This window comes from Eutrigla gurnardus (assembly GCF_963514095.1).
Source record: "Eutrigla gurnardus genome assembly, chromosome: 4".
In the NCBI taxonomy this organism is placed as follows: domain Eukaryota; kingdom Metazoa; phylum Chordata; class Actinopteri; order Perciformes; family Triglidae; genus Eutrigla; species Eutrigla gurnardus.
In genome coordinates this window covers 19,648,450-19,665,926 of record NC_139918.1, presented here as the reverse complement: position 1 = coordinate 19,665,926, position 17,477 = coordinate 19,648,450, and the positions used below count along the sequence as shown (strand labels likewise).

At 41.6% G+C, this 17,477-nt stretch overlaps 1 protein-coding gene across 2 annotated transcripts in view; it reads right to left on the bottom strand.

Annotated features, from left to right (window-relative positions):
* The window catches only part of LOC311012047 (3',5'-cyclic-AMP phosphodiesterase 4B-like), a 33,107-nt gene extending 16,014 nt beyond the window's left edge, over positions 1-17,093 (bottom strand). Inside the window, exons 1-6 of one of the 2 annotated variants that reach the window (XM_084007336.1) lie at positions 16,955-17,093; positions 12,418-12,656; positions 6,784-6,978; positions 6,665-6,701; positions 5,833-5,903; positions 5,087-5,136 (exon numbers count right to left, since the gene is read on the bottom strand). In XM_084007336.1, the coding sequence (XP_083863462.1) occupies positions 5,087-5,136; positions 5,833-5,903; positions 6,665-6,701; positions 6,784-6,978; positions 12,418-12,656; positions 16,955-16,996 (634 nt within the window). In that variant the 5' untranslated portion in view covers positions 16,997-17,093. Of the gene's footprint in view, positions 1-5,086; positions 5,137-5,832; positions 5,904-6,664; positions 6,702-6,783; positions 6,979-8,837; positions 8,939-12,417; positions 12,657-16,954 lie in introns of those variants that run through there. The other variant, XM_084007337.1, reaches the window with a different exon arrangement.
* Between the last annotated feature and the right edge of the window lie 384 nt (positions 17,094-17,477).

The window sequence follows — 17,477 nt, the reverse complement described above, 5'->3', positions numbered from 1 at the left end:
ACTGCACCAACGAGCGAGGCCGGGCTCAAACATTCCCCCACCTCCATTCCCGCCTGAGACACCTTCCGCTCACATCCACCTCACACTGCCCCTCTCTGTGCTCTCAATCTGCCCCCTAGAACCTGCTTTCCTTGCTGTCTGGCTCAGGTTTGGTGCACAGAAATGGACTGCCTATTCTATTCTACCACCTACTGATAAGCTATAGCCAGATGGATGAATAATTCAGATTTTACTTATGAAAATGAAAATGAAAAAGTAATTAATTACAATAACATGTTACATTAAGTACAAAAGTATCACCAGAAATCTTTTTTAATCAAATTAAAAGTACTAGCTGTGCAGAAGGGTAGAACAAATATTGATGCAAAAACATGTAAGGGTCATTTTAATATTGTAGCTGGTCAAGGAGACTTTAAATGCAGTTCGCTAGTTGAATCCATGATCAGTCTATTAATAATAGTTTACTGCGTAAGCAGCTTCACAGGCTTGATGTAACATTGAGATTTCATGTAGTATTTATGTTTCCAGGGTGATTTCAAGAGAATCTAGCTTCTCCATGATGTATTTCCAATGAAACGGGACAGGCAGGCAGGACTGAACTTTGCTGGAATTTGATGTCTTCATTGGAAAGTTTATTTCACAATCTTTTCTAGCTCTGCCAAAGTTGTAGATTGATTGACGATTGATAAATTTATTTTTTGTCATTTTCTTTGTACATTTTGTTAAATAGGTGCATGATATGACCAAGGATGTGATTTCAAAGGGATTAAAAAAAAAAAAAAGGCATTATTCCTTTCAGCTCAAATTCAACACAGTGACTAATATGGCTTAAGTCTTGTTTATTCATAATACTATTTACTTGTCAGGCTATAATGGAGCCAGTGACAACAGAGTTTCAATGAAAAAGCCTCGAGTCACCACCATCAGTTAGAGTGTAAACAGCTCCGAGCCATCAGGATTTACGTAAACACACATTTCTCAGCTCGACCATACAAGACTGTCGGGGAAAACACACTTTGACACATACTCCGTGTGTGTTTGACCACGCCACACATGAGGCTGAGACACACAGGGATGGGCCAATGAATCACCTTCATATCATCGCCAATGTACGTCAATATGGTCACACGTTTGACATTAGGAAATGGTCACGGAGAGACGACAAAGAAAAGCCCCTAAGTTCTACCGAATGACTGTCCCGTAAGACTGCAGTAAAGGAATTACGTGATGTGAACAAGTCAACGGCACACAGCGTGGGAAAATACACAATACTGTTAATATCTTGAATTTGATCGATGGCTTTTATCTCAGTAAAACAAACATTGCTCTTGGAATTTGCATTGTGGAAGCTGCTTTAAAAAAAAAAATCCCATAGCTTCCTCATTTCAATCTCATTTTTCACATACTGTTATGTATAATAAAACAATAGTTCTGTCACTATTTTAGTATATTATACATTTACATATTGTTGAAACAATAAAAAAAATGCAAGATGTGTTATTTTGATGTCTCAATAAAAACAAGTGGCTACTGAGTGAGACATTTGACATGTTGTTCTGTAATATTGAGATATGACGTTGAAAGGAATGTCTGAGGAACCTGTGATGAGTCGGACATTTACCGTATTTCCATCCCCGAAACTACACCATCACAACTTGTCCTCTCTTCCGATCAAGTCTCCTCATAGTTTAGAACTGGGGCATAATCTCCTCGCATATCAAAACAAACCGCGTCCACAATTAAACCAACGAAACACACGGCTCATCAGGGCCTGTTTGACAGCTTCTACACAATGCACCATGGAGCTGTGTTGGCACGGGCCCGCTTGAGGGATGGGCCACAGAGAGGTTAATGACCGTGCTGACGTCAATGACATAATTCAAATACTTAACCAGGCTGCACGCTTCCAGCCCTCCGGATCCTCTCCTTTGGATGTGAGCCCGGAAAAAACCCGACATGGATTCCTGTTGCGGAGCAGAGCGACTATACCGCGGGACGGGAGCAGAGCGGCCTGCCCAAACCGAAAATGACGGGTCACGTTTGCTCCCTCTGTCAGTTGGTGGTCATCTGTCTGTCTGTGTGTCCAACCGCCCCATAGGTTCATTATCTTTTAATGCCAGGGAGTTCACTTCATCATTAGTAATGATATTTAAACAGCAGTCACATGCGCGAACAATATTGGCTCAAATAAGAAATTGAGAAATTACGGTTTAATCGCCTTCATCAGCACGGTAACACAATGTCACCAAATAGCAGATCCTGAAATGTTTAATTAGACATATTTGGCCACCAGGTCGTTGGAAAAACTTTGCATCATCCACAGTACGCTGCTTTATTTCACGCTGCACTTATGCATGCCCACGCTCGCAGTTCCACACACCAACATTCCTGCCCTCATTTAAGACCGATTGGTGCCAAAGAAACAAGATGTTGAGCTCAAATTACTGGCGAGCAACACATGCTATTCATATTTCTCAGAATTACCAGTCTCAGATCAGTCTTTCAGGACATGTCTTTCAGGACATGTTTACATAAAGAGACAAAAGATGGATGAGTAATGCTTATTGTGCGGGGCCCCACACCCTCGGCATTTTACGAATTCACGTGTCTGTGGATTCAAGACGGAGAACGTGTGTGTTTTACACGGGTTGAGCTGCAGTGACTTCCTCCTGAGCAGCTGGCATGCGTCCCACAAAAAGGGGGACAAACTGCTTTTTTTTTTGTCAACAAGGGTGACGAGAACAAACTGAACTGGCGTAAGACATCCGTGGGTGGACATTTGATTTCCGTGAGCGCGCCCAATGCAAACATTAGGCAGTGTCAGCACGTGAGTGCACGTGAAGGTTATTATACGATTGTGAGAACACCCTATATGTAGCATGCACATGCAATTTTCCATAATCTTGAAGCAACATGGGTGAAGTTATTGACAGTTATTATTATTACAGTGCAGTGGACACGCAGCTAGTTTCCCGGGAACCAAGGAGGCGTTTTCGGAACGGAGTGAAAACGTGACAAACTTTGGGATTTATGTGTGTGTGTGTGTAAGCATATATATTTTTATTACATTAATTTCTCAATGCCATTCAAAAGGGAACACTCCTTCCAACATGATAAGCTTTCATATCCACTTCTTAGTGAAATGACTGACCACTGACCCCGGAGTCCTGACCATCTGTGACAATATTCATCTAATGCTGATGATAACCGTTAAAGATTAATCACCAGTCCTTGACGGTGAAAGACGTCATGATCGGGCATTTTCCTCAAAAGTACTATTTATCAGGCGTGATATAGAGCAAAGCCTATAATCCGAATCAGTCAGGGAAGAGGGAGCCCTTTGTGTGGCGGCGGGGCTCACGGGACTGCATGTGATGGGGCCAAATGTGAAGCGTAAACTGCAAACTCACATGATGAAAACTACGATCCCGTCACGTTACTGGAATAAGATGCTAACAACGTAAACAGCCTGCAGTGACGCATTTGATTTTTAATATGCCCTCTGCCCCTCTGGCTCTTTTTTTTGTTTATTCCAACCAATCTGACCTTTTTTCTGCTTCGCCCATTTCTCATAATGATTAAAAGGCTCATAAACCGTGACGTCTCCCTCTTTCTCTCTCTGACCTTTGCTGTGTTTTCATTCTTTCCCAGCAACAATCTGGCAATCGCTCATTCTCCTTGGAGCCCACTTGACCTCCGTCTAACCTCACCATCCTCCTACAGGAATTCACACTACACTCACTATTTGGTAATTCGTTTCATTTTGTTTCACTTCTTCCATCTCAAATCCCTTTATAGGCGGTATTTGGCATTTCACAGAGCTCCTAATTGGGCATCTACGTCGAGCCCATGCCCATGAATACGCAGGTACTGTATCTTTTCCACACAATGGAAAACAGGAAAAATCTGGTCTCCTTTTCCGGTACGAGAGTTGACGAATACGAGACAGAAAGCAGCACAAGGGAGGATATGAGGGCATCTTTTCTTGTGATATTGTTAATTGTTGTCGTCTCCTCCTGAACAATTGCTATTATTTACTGTAGTAGCAGGTGTTCTGGGTGTTCAAAGTATGCTCAGGAAAAGTTGACGCCAGTGATATTCTATGTTGGGACTAGAGTAGGATGCTGTATTTGCATATCGGAGGTTTCAAACTAATTAAACCATATTTCTTTTTCTCATTTCATCCCCCCCCCCCCCTCCCCCGGATCGTGATGGAAGCAAACAACAGAATGGTTCCGCTCGTCAGAGATGACTCTGAGAAGGTCAAGGCTCCTGAGATGTGTCGAGGAGGAAGGACAATAAGAGCCTCGCAGTTGTCTTTCATTTTGTTCCTGCTGCGGGACGCACTGTGCAGGCCATCTGTGCTGATAGGAAGTGGAGAGCACCCGTGTGCACGCTGTGCTGACGTCAATCAGGCTTGAAGAACCAGTGCAGCAGGAACCAATATCCCTCCTCCAGTTCTTACACCCGTCCTTAGCCTCTTTCACAACTACCTCATCCAAATCTTAATTATTACCCCTCTCTACATTGTTCTTACTCTGTCCTTCATTCTGTCCATTCATGGGCATGTGCCTGGGAATTTTCCCCAAGTCACAGTTCTCTGTAAGTATGACTCAAAAGACAATGTCTACATGCACGAGTGGAAATGCTCAAAGGTGACACCGATTATTCTGCCAGTGTAAACGTCTATTACTGTGTGTTGACATGGAAAGCGATGGAAGTTCTACCCAAAGCCCATTTCCTGTAATTCATCATTTGCATGCAGACGACTGAACGTGAAATGTGAACGTGTGCCGTGTTTGCAAAAGGAACAATCAATGTTTCACTGCACAGGTATGAGACTGTAGTAATGTGCTGTATGTCACTGCTCTTCACTGTTTATACGTTTTCTTCAAAGTATGCATGTTGTTGACAACTGTGCAGATTCTAATCATATGTAGCTAACATTGCTATCTCTTTATGCACAAAACTGCAAAATCCTCCAACAGCCACATTTGACTGATTTCTTAGAATGTATACAATTATCACAATATAGCAGCATAGAAGTGCATTGCATTGCTTGTTGCAGGCTTAGGATAGGACTCACCTGACAGACATACTTTGGTGAGAGAAGGCTGATTCGCAGCAGGAGACCTCCTGCAACCAGAGAGAAACAAGCCAGGAACTATTACAATCAGGAGCCCTGATGTGTAACAAAGGGTTGCATTCACTCCCCCCCCTACAGTGTGTTTTAGTTTAAAGAGCATTCATTGTTGCCACAGCACACAAAAATGGGATGCTCCCTCAATTCTCTGAACTGGACGCAGGACAGATTTTCTACATTGTCATGTCCAATTCAGTTTTGGCTCAGAGTGACCCCCGTCTCTCTGAGGTTGTATTGACCTCCGGCAAATCTGATGCAACTGCAGCCACTGAACTGGACCAGTGAGCCGATGTAGTCTTAATGCACAAATTAATAAAATGTCACTGTATGCTGCTATTGCAAATCAGCTTTAGCAATACAGACACGAGTATCTGGATGTCTGAATCTTTGCTTGGTTTAATGCAAGTTCTTCCTTCACGAGGCAATAGCATTAGAGATATTTTTGATGCATTGGCGCCCCCAAGTGAGACATGTTGGCATCTTCAATTGTTGCATTTAAACAGGTTCCTGAAAGCAATTGTCCTCCAATAAAAATCCTTTTGTGATATTTTTGCCAGTCTAGATTTCTAAAAACAAAAAAAAATCACCCAGTATAAAAATCTTGATTGCATAAAGGAAGACATTCTGCAGCATGTAGTCAATCGCACAAAACACAAGCGGATAGTATTAAAAAAAAATGTAATACTTACTTATTGGATGCACATTGTACATTTGTCAAGGTGGTGAAATTATTCCTGACAGTCCGAAGGCTAGCCAGAACCTTAAAAAGGGGTAAGAAGAAGGAAAAAAGTGGCAAAGGTTGTGTTGAAGTATGAGACATATCAGCATGAAAAAGCAACATTTATATAGAAATATTAGAGGATTACAATTTGACACTTGCATGAACTTTGAGAGAATATCCACAATGTAAACTTCACATAAAACATTCATGGTATTGTGATAATGTGATGGCTACCCCAAAAATCCCCAAAGTGTTTTTTTGTGTTTAGATTTTTAGTTATTCTTGTTTGCTTGGACACGCAGCAGATTGTGCAGACTTTGTCTGTGTTATTGCATCTGGGGAGTTTCAATGTGTTACTTAGCAGTGACTCTCAATCCCACTGCCTCTCTGGTACTTGTCCCTCAGTTATTAACCTTTAGGAATTACTGAGGTGCATAATGCTCAGCATGTTCATAAACCTGGATTTTCTCTTAAATACGTCATAACAAGGTGGGAAACTATAGCTGCTGCATTCATTAGGCTGCAATCTTACAAAGTGCACCTTATGAATGCAGCAACACTCGGTATCTTCCAAATCACATTATAGTATGTTTTTTTGGAACTAACTGCAACCAATAGAGAAAAGACCGTTCCATTCCACTAAAGGCCACCAGGGGGCAGAGAGGTTAATCATGACTGAGTGAGTACTTTTCTATCCATGAGGTGGTTGATATCTTAAAAAAAAAGTAGTTCCCCAAAAAATGCAAACGTCATTAATGTCGGATGTTCTTTGCAGCAGATGAATCGTATTCAGCTCTTACCTGAGCAAATGGAGTCACTATCAAGTCCTCTCCATGCCTGAAATGGGATGTGAAACTATAAAAGACTGACCTAAAAACATTTGATTCAACAGCATTCGTTCTCAATGATTTCAACTCACAGTTCTCCAAAAATGGAAGAGTTTCGTGACAAAGACTTCGGCGACAGTTCGTAGTCGCTGTCAGAGCGGTACAGGAAGGACTCCCGGCGCTGGCCGTGGGCCGCCTGGTTGGGATGGAGAACCAGACCCGAACCCGGGGATGCCTGCAGGTCCGAAGGACTGCAGCACAACGATGAACCATTTTCCCCTTCGAAACTAAGAGAAGTCAGAAACAAACAAGAAAAATCAATTAGAGAGGAGCGGAAAAACATATGTTCCTTTTTGTATTTAGAGTACAAATATAATGTCATCCCAAATCATTACCTTTATGGAGACGATCTTATCATTTACATTGACTATCAGATCACAAAGCATCATCGTCATCATGTCCTAAGTACTTCCAATAAGCTGCCACTAAGTACTGGCTTGTGCAACATGTTCACAAATCCCATCTAGGAAAGCGATGGTTGCATAAACCCTAAAATGATTACTCACCCATCCAGCCACGACCTAAAAGCCAAAATATTGTGCTCATTAAATAAGTATGCTTTGCTGGTCAGTGAGAGGAGGAGTCGTTTTATTGTAACGGCGAGAGCAGCTCTGGTTCGTGTCCGACTAGAATACCTTCCGTCCATAGCAGACCCACTCATTCATCCCCCACTCAGGGGCAACAATCAAGCAACAATATCCTAGTGTTTTTTTTTAAATTCAGCTTTGTTTATATTTGGATGAAGTGTATGTTGTAGTGTCTGTATTTACCTGCTCAGGTAGTGCAGATGGTAAGCAAGTACACTAGGTTAATCTGAAACAAGCATCTCCTCTTATTGCTTTAGAGATAAATGTTTTGGTTCAGTTAATCAAATAAGAATCAGAAATAAACATGAGCAAATCTAATGCAACATTTAATCAAATAGTTTAAATCCTACGCTAATTTTCAATGCTCGTCACTGGCCTTGAAAAAATTAAATAAATAAAAAATATGCAATTATAGAATTACAGTGGAAGAAGTCCTAGCAGTGAACTAATTAAGACAAGAAGAAATACACAGGGTTTATTGTTTTTCTCCTTATATTATTATTATTTGGAATAAAAATTTAAAAAAAAGAAATACAAAGAGTTGATGTAAACGTACACTCCATCCAGGTAGCATGTTTGCTGACGCCACAGTGAAAGCACCACAGATGCAGCAGGGATGTAATGCTTGTCCTCATGGAGTGGGTGCAGGAGGAGAGGACAAGCTATTGTGTAACCAGTTGATCAGGTCGGATGGAGTTTAGAGCGAAAGGTCAAAGTATCAATACCCCGCAGCAAAAACAGATGCCACATGTCATGAAAAACTCTCATCAAGTCCTGAGTTCAGCTTGGATCATTTAATACACATGAACATCTATATATTTTTTTTTGCAGTAGAAAAGCATCTACAATAAATAAATAAATAAATCTGAAATATATCCTTTAATAGACTGAATGCCCCAAAGGTCCCTTCACCATTTGCCCTATATTCCATGCGTCATGTGGGATTAACCAGGCTCAGATTCCACTGAGATGCTCCGAGTCCCACACCTCTGCCTGCAAAGCTCAGATTAATGTGAAATGTGCAAACACCGAGTCCGCACGGACAGACGATAAACGTCATCCGCGTTGCGCTTTGCGTCATCCAAATCCCAACTTCGCACAACGACAACAACATGCTTTTCCTACAGCGAGCTGGTCTCTTAATCTGACACAAGCATGAAAGCAGAGCACGCCACATCGCCACATCACTTCTGAAGATCCGGATCCTAGATACCGTAAAGCTCACAGCAATGGTCTGGTACAATGAATCATAATGATATAAACATTTTTATCCATTTGGAAGGAAATTTCTTTCAGGCAAGGCACTGTAAAGTTTGAATTCTTCTTTGCAATCTACCAATGATGCAACCATTCTCAAACATCTCGTCACATGCAGAGAGAAACGAAAGACAGAAAGGCTGAAAACACTCTAAGAGGCAATCTAGGTCAACAGTTGTACTCAATAAGATATTTTCAAGAATAATACATATTTCAAAGACTAAAAATTACTAAAGAATCACCTGGGAGCCGAGAGGTGTGCTTTACTGACCACGTCCTCGCTGAAGTCAAAGTGCCCAACCCTGCACCTAGGGGACCGCCGCGGCATTCTTCTTCCTCTTTCACTTACTCCCTTCTCATCAGGCAGCAAAAAGCACTGACAGTGTGGCTGCTCACTCTTACACGCACACACACACACACACACACACTGACTGTATCTGTGCAGTAACAGGCCACGTGCTGGAATAACGTAGGCTTGGCAGACGCTAACAGGCAGATCTGGACTGGAACACTCGCAGTTGCTCTGTTTATCTGACCGCCTGTCCTCTTCCCCTCCATATAAAAACACCCGCAGATTAGTCAGTGCGTTCATCATCCTCCCTCCCCCTTTGCTTGGCTACCAATAATGCACGAGATTTACAGTGGAAAGGGAGGTATTATAGTAGAAAATCCAAATGTATTTGTCAAACTTACACAATGAGTAATAGTGACATTTAGAAGGAACAAAATAATCTGTTTGCACGGCCTGTGGCTTTCAGTTCACATCACATGAAATCACAATCACCACAATAATAGACCATGTCAGGCAACAAATTGACCCTTTCACCTTTGAAAGTCTCAGCACTGTCAGGAACACAGGAGAATACAGTGAATACTGCAATTAACTCCTTTGGTAGAAACAAACAAACAGAGGAGAGACTGTTAGCAGGGGGATTTGTGTGGGAAGGTTCCCAAGATGATGTCCAGCAATATTACAGTCCTACATGATTGACAAAAACGTGAAGAAAAGCATAAGATTTGGCTCATAAATGTCTTAATTGACAACAAAAAGTACCTAATATAACCTACAATAACAATGTTCTTGTTGAGTTTTATTTGCAAAAATCTGCAAAAATAAAAGGTGTTAATTCAACACCATGTCTGGCTTTATATATTTTATTTCCACACCAGTTGAGTCCATTCATCAACAGGAAGCAGCTGAATAGGCTGAAAGTAACCCTCCCAATCCAGATAGTGTGACTGACTGGTTATTTAGAAGACTGAAAAAAAACAAGATTATCATCATTTGAAGTATTTCACAGTGACACTGAATACTTGAGGGATGTACAGCTACAAGAGGGATTTTAATCAAATCCTTCACATTTGATGGGCGGGGCTTAGAATGCTGTGGGTCCACACCTCACTAAAAGTCGATTTATAGATGGATGTCATGATATTATTGGTTGAAATTGGTCAGTACTAGCTTATGTAGGCACACTCATTTTTTGACGTCCTGTATAAAAGGCTTTTTTCATTTCACCTTGACTTTGTCTGCTCTGATCAGCCTGTGCTTTTCAATATTTCAACAACAGGAACATTCTATGATGAAATGATGTCATCATCTTTCACACATTTCAACACACGAAAGAGGAGCATAAAGGTAACGGTATGTGAGCAGGAAGCAGCACAGGATTCTGGAGGAGATTTTATTTTTCTAAATTCCAAACTATTTTAAATCTACTGCTTCTACTTCTGTGTACTCTGTATGGCATCTATTGTATATCCCTCCCCTCTTCTTCTGACAAATGTACTTATTGTAAGGCGCTTTGGACAAAAGCATCTGCTAAATGCCTTGAATGTAAATCTGCTCTATAAACAAACTGGACTTGACTGGCTGGCAGCATCTGTTTCCAGTGTTTTACATACCAATTAATCTTTTTTAATAAATGACTGTCCTGAACTCTAACTCACCCTGGAACATTTCTGACAACTTGAAATAAACTACTCAATAAGGGCCTGTGTGAGTTAAAGCAATTCTTGCCTTTCTGGCATTTTTACAATAAGTGTATAGCACACTAAAATGTAAAATAAATCCATCAGGTGTTGAAACTCATCAATATTTAATTCTCATATATTTCTGATAAAAGTCTGACCAATCATTTCATTCAGACCGAATTAACTGATTAACTTCCTGCCTGTCATCGGTCGCAGCGTCGCCTGCCGCGGTCACGGCTTGCGAGTCGCGCGCCTCTCTAGCAGAGCGGCAGCGCAAGGAAGATTAGCGTTAGCATCAGCGCTAAATTCACTGGGAGTGTAAACAAACCTGGCTGTGTATCTGACTACATTGACCCTGTTTCACTTGCACTTCTCACATTCACCGCAGGCGTCATCAGAGAAGGGGGCGTCAGAGGTCAGGCAGGGGTAAGAGGGCGGGGCTTTGGAGGGTGGCGGAATTGTTCATGTTCAAATTTTTTCTAAGTGCTGTGTGAAATGCCAGAAAGGTAAGAATTGCTTTAATAAATAAAAACCAATGACTATGCATCTGCTGTAGCTCTCTAAAAATACAATCAATACACAGAACTGGCAAATAAAGACAAGCAGTGAAGCAACAGCTCCCTTTCTCTCCGGATCCTACTCCCACACAGAGACACCAACCAGTTCTCACCAGGTCACTACAGTGAAGCGCCTGTGTTGAAGGAGATGCTCGTTCACCACCTGCTTGTGAAAGCATCTCGGCGAGCTGTTTGTTGAGAGTTTCTGGACTGGATTAAGAGTATCAACACAGCAGTTTTACAAGACCGATGCCTTCCAAATAAAGCCGTTGTAATCAGAGCCCTTTCTCACAAGCTCCGTTTGTAAAGAATACGGAGTTTTAGATTGCAATCAGGTGCCCTAAAGATCTCCTTCCCTGAAATGTAATTCATGGAATTGCGTTACAAATACTTGTCTACTCTGTCTAAGGACATGACTCTGGTTTGTGATTAACTTGATTGGTAGATATCTTTTGGACGCTCCCTCCCAGGCAATACGTACGATGCAAAACAAGATCCAAAACAACGTCGTCAACAAGCTGATTGGATAATCAATAACAGCTGGAAAATAACATCAAGTGTCATGGAGAGACCACAGGGACGTGCAATAAAAAAAAGAGCAAAAGTTTTCCAGCTGCTGACTTTTAAACCAGATAAATGCAACCCGTGTTTCTGAAAAGCAGTGGAGCAGAGTTTGACAGCGGTAGAGATGAAAGAAACCGGCAATACATCTCTGGAGAGAGCCTATAATCATCTGTAGTTCAGTGGGGTGAGTCATAGAGGTTCAAAGAAAAAGGGTGGATGTGGCAAATTGCCATTCAATATCGTAAAGTAGCACCCATCATAAAAACCTCCCTATTGCTTGCATTAATGCTGCCATGGAACAGCAGCCCATTGTATTCTGGCTCAGAGGTAGAAAAACAACAACAGAATTCAATTAAATGATGGAAACTTAATATTTTGTACCATCTGATGCTTCAGAAATTAATGTTACAGTTATGACTGTATGTAAGTAAAGAGACAAAAATAAAAAATACAAATGTCAAGGCCAACTTTGCTGTAACAGCTAGGTAGGTGGGAGAAAACATCAGCTTCCCACTGTGTCCAACACACAACTTGTTCAACATTCTGCTCCGACAAAAATAAAAATGCAACCTCGTCCTCAAAAAAAGAATAAAAAAGGGTTGAACTACATCAAAATAGCAAATGACCATGAAATATTCTCAACTAATCTAAACAAATGCATTATTTTAATGATATATAATATGGTGGCATTACTTCTTTATGTAACCTGCATCATAAACATCCTTACCTGTCAGGGTCAGCCTGTGTGATGTCGATGCGGGGCACTGAGGAGATGGGCAGACTTGTGGGTCTGGTCCGAGTCACCGGGTCTTCTTCGGGTGTTAACGACCTGCCTCTGTCCCGCTCCTTTTCTGCCTGTCGCCATGACAACGGAGGCAGTTGGAGGTTGCCAGAAAACCGCCTGTGGACTTTGTACACCTCTACGCCGAGTGTGCTGCTGGTTGGAAATTGTCCCACAGGAAGCTCCTTATTGGGGGAAAAAAGAAGAAAAAAAAATAGACAATTTCAGGAGTTAGACATCCGTGTAATTGGCTCATAATTTAACCTCCACATAGGCTTTGTGCTGAATAAACATGAAGAAAATATGTGTGAAAGGATTTTCATGACAGGATATAGTTTTCAAAAAATAATATCATCAATAGAGAAAGAGCCAAAAGGCAATGAAAAGGAAAATGAGAATTAAGTAATGCATAAGATTAAGACCAACAAAAAAAATTAAATTTTAAATTCCATCCAAGCAATTTACCGGACTGTAAGCAAGGTAGCAATGCATATCTGCCTGTATGTTTTTTGCATCTGGAGAACACTCGCATGATCTACTGGGGATTCATGGATGTGCAGTATTGAATTTAGTGCAATTTGGACACATCCAGTATTAATACACTCTGACGACATTCTTTGCAGCAGCATGGATGTCGTTTGCAGCGGCTCATTGACTGCACTTCACTTTTTGCTCCGGGTAAAGCCGCTGGCGTTGTGAATTCCAATGAATGCTGGATAACGTTACAACCAAACTTTGCTTCTCGACCCTGGAGACGAGGAGCACAAGTAGTACCCTACAGGAACAGCACCACTCTGCAACTCAAATTTTAAAGTGCAAAGATTTAGCTAATTTTACTAAATTTACTCATAATGCTGCTAATCTGGGCCCAGCTGCCTGTGAGTCCCTTGGTTGTGTTCAAAATCACAAGCTAATGTAAACTTAACCAGTGACATTTCTCCATCAAGAAAATGTAGTACCACAATGTTTTCCTCTGAAGGCAAGTACAGAGTGCACAGTAAGTAGTATACAGTTGAGTTGCATATTCTTCCAGTGCTTTGGGAGACCTCTGTCAATTATTTAAATCTAAAGGCCTTTTATTCGTGGCCCCCAGGTTGCCGTTATGGTAAAGTGTGGCCTTGATGTTTCTGACCTCGAGTGGCCGTGACGCAGCTAATCAAGGCCATGTTTGTTGCTGAGGAGTCAAAGGAGCGGTTTGCAGTGTGAATTTGTATGAGCAGCCTTCGGCCTCTTGTGAACAGACACGTTTTCAAAAGCACCGATATTCCTGATTTAACAAAGTGCCATGCTCTATATTAGCTACATTTATGTTTTTATGCTCTTCACTACAAAGAGAAAAATTAACCACTGGATCAAAGCCTATTCCAGGCTGACACCTGAGCTGCCAATTTACATTTTTACGAAGCGGCGCTGAATGTAAATTGTGTGTTTTATGCGAGTGGTCCGGTAAGGAGCCCTGGGTGCCTCGCCGTAATGACGAGTTGTAAACAAGCCACGGCACTGAGGAAACGGACGCCGGCTGCCAGAGCTCACTCTGCATACATCACCCTCAACTTTATGTTCAGCACGCGCCAGTGTAAATGAAACCAGCCGACACGCTTCAAATGAATGAAAGAGATGGGACGGCACGATGACGCCGAGGGGGAAATGGAGGATCGAGGAATTCCTAGAACCATATGTCTATTTAATGTATGTGTGTCTGTGACTAGCTGGCAGTCACCCTCTTTCACACTCCTTGTCTAGAGTGAGAAGGTGAAAAAGTAAAGCAACAGTCATATCAGGTCATCATACATTGCCAAGATCTGACTACTAATTATATTATAAAACAAACCCAATTTTCTTGTTTGACGGTACCTAACCAAATAGATATGTGTTGGTAATAGGAACTTTAGCCTGACCAAAGATGCATCATGGAGGCCAATACTGAACACTTATTTGGGAAAAAAAAAAAAAAAAGTAAACTCTTTTAAACAACAACAGTTGTAGGAGGATATTTTACAGTTTTCTCTAGAGTGGAAATATACTGATGAGGCCAGTGTCCTGCATCCGTTAATAATCTGCTGACATTTTAGTATTTATTTATTTCCTCTAGTAGGTTCCATGGTTAATAATTAATAATAATAATAGTTTTAAAATAAACTGGTTTACTTAAGGGCGATGTCTTCAGATGCCAGGTTTTGTCTGACCAACGGTCCAAAACCCAAAAAGTATCGAATTTACAATCATAGAAGCCAAACCCAGCAAATCCTTTAAATTTCAGAGGCTCAACCTGTGCATTTTATTTAACTATCAAAAAGAAAATTGCGGACTAATTAAGAGACTAATCATTTCAGCTCCAGCAAGTAGTCAAACAGCTGCTAAAAATGCAAAACAAAGATGAGCAGCACTTTCCCCAAGTATGGTGATAGTTCAAAGTGACCGCTGTGAAAGCACTTGGGCATCTGGGCTCTTAAGGTGGTTCAGGGGAAGAAAATGGAAGCACCATCATCTGCTCCCATTAAAATTTCATCTTAACTGCATCAAGGATATTACAAGGCTTCATGTCCAAATTGGCTCTACACAGAAGATTGGAAAATGATAGTGCTGTGCCTCTTAGGTCAAAAGGAAAATACTAAAATGCAAATGTTAAGTGAAAGAGATGATCTAAGATATAAAGAAGAAGTCATCGCCTCCTCTTTCCAGAGACCAGTAGAGACCGAGGCGGGAGTCTATAATCACGGCTCTGCTTCTTCTTCCAAATGTAATTTGTCTGATTTATTGTGCCCGTCTTTATAAAGACAGAGGTATCCTTGCCCAGAGAAAAAGGGTGAAAATTACATCTGGCAAAACAGGCCTCCAGCTACTCTGTTGGTGGATCGTTTCCGCTTACAAAATCACTCTCGTCAAACAAACGTTTTAATCAAGGCTCTAAATAGTCTCATCAATAGGTCACAGTGGACGGCTGCAACTTTCACTGCCAAATTAATTATCAATCGTGTATTGATTGCACTTCTGACATCTGGACATGTAATTCTAGTTTTTCATTGATCCGATGTCTGTGGTCTAAATGGCCCTCGGAAGAGGAAATACTGCTTATTCACGCTGAATCAATCACTGTACGCCTGTAGTATCCATATACATATATAAGACAGAGTAGGATAAGAAGGTTTGGAACTAAAAACAACTGGCTTTATCAGGCGTACCGGTACTTGGTCATAAAAGGAGAGGAACCGAGATGAAAGGTAAAACAATGATTCTGAGCCGGGAAGAGTGCGTCTCCAGTGTCAAACAGAGGTGCAGTGGGCGATTTCTCCGAGATGAAAGGCCTCTTTTGGCAGGAGAGTCCAAACAAATCCAGTGATCTCTGGGATACATTTCCAGAAAGCCTTTTTGAAGAAGGTGGTACAAATGAGACGGCTTTAGTAGTGAAGCTCTTAAGAGCATGGTGGCATGTATTGAATCTCGGAGCCAAAGAAGCAAAGAAGAGCACGGCAGATTATTTTTTACAGAATCACATTTGATTTTTCTGTGAAATTAACAAAAAGACGAGCAGGTACACTGAAATACAGAAATACTTAAACATTAAAGAGAAGCCTGGACAAACATTCCCACCAGTAGAGCGGAATAAGCATTTTGGGTGCTTTTAATGGAAGGTTTTTCATTCCAAAATGAGACGTCAGCCTTTTGAACAACGCGTCTGCCATTAACTTAATCACTGCTGGTCTGAGAGTCATAATCACCATTAAATCATTCATTTAATTAATGGCCATTATGCTGGATTAAACTGTGCATTCACTTTATTAAAAGTGAGAAATCACCACCATTAGATGACATTTTATTATAATTATATTTATGATAATGCAAGTAAGCCATTCGTGACTTCTAAAGGGCTGGATTGATAGTGACCAGTCACAGCAGGAAAACTTTCATCATCCAGGATGTGTAGCTTGGCATCGGAGCTCCTGTTGGACGTGTCAACGTAAATGATCGGGCCTGCCTGCCCAGTCATAAACACCGGCGGCGTAGAGGAGAAACAGATGGGCCTCTCTGTCAGATCTCTCCTCCCTCCTCTCATCCATGTTTCCACTCAGCCCTAAATGTCTCCTGGTGTGAACCGTCTTTTAACACCTTTCCTCCTTTTCCACGTCGGCCTCCTTCTAAACTCTGCATCACTCCTTTACTCACTGTGTCTATGAACACACACACACACACACGCACGCACGCACACTCACTCCTGCTGGATAGCGGTCTGTTGTGTACAGTACAGTCATCTGTTTCTGAGTCACCGACATCCTGCACCTTGCTGCCTTTGTGTATTCTCATTAGAGCTCCCATGTTTCTCTCGTTTCAGGAGGGAAAACGAACATTAAAGTGCAACGAACAGGAGCTGCTCAAACTGCAGGGCTGTCAACTTTAGAGGCGAGATGCTGCGTCATCCTGTGTAAAGACTGCATGGTGGATTTTTTGGTTGAACGAATGGATGGTTGGAAAAAGCGATACTTACATCACCTGGTGTAACCACCTGTGCGCTCCTGCTTTTCTTCATCCTGAGGGATGTTCAGCCAGATTCTCGCTCTCCCCCGCCTCCGATCGTCCCCCTGAAACGCAGCTCCTTCCTGCTTTGGGCAACCTCAATGGTACTCCTGCATATGAGAGGCAGATAGGGAGGGAAATGATAAAGTAAACAGATCCAACTGGTTATACTGGCTCCCTCACAGTGGACACAACACGTCAGACATATCACAGTACAGTACTTTTAGACAACTATATGCTGCATTGCAATACATAATAAATGAATGAATGTTACAAATCTGACAGATATTCAGCAGCTGTCGGTAGCCCACTTTATACTCCGAGCATCATCCATTGATTTGTGGAAAAGTCAAATATATGTGATTTATAGTAAATGCCCCAAAACGTCCAACAGCTAAAACAATGCTCGTTTAACCCTGGTGTGCATTACAGCATAAAACACACTGTGTGAGAAGGATTCTGTGATAGAATGAATAATTTGACTGCATGGTGTA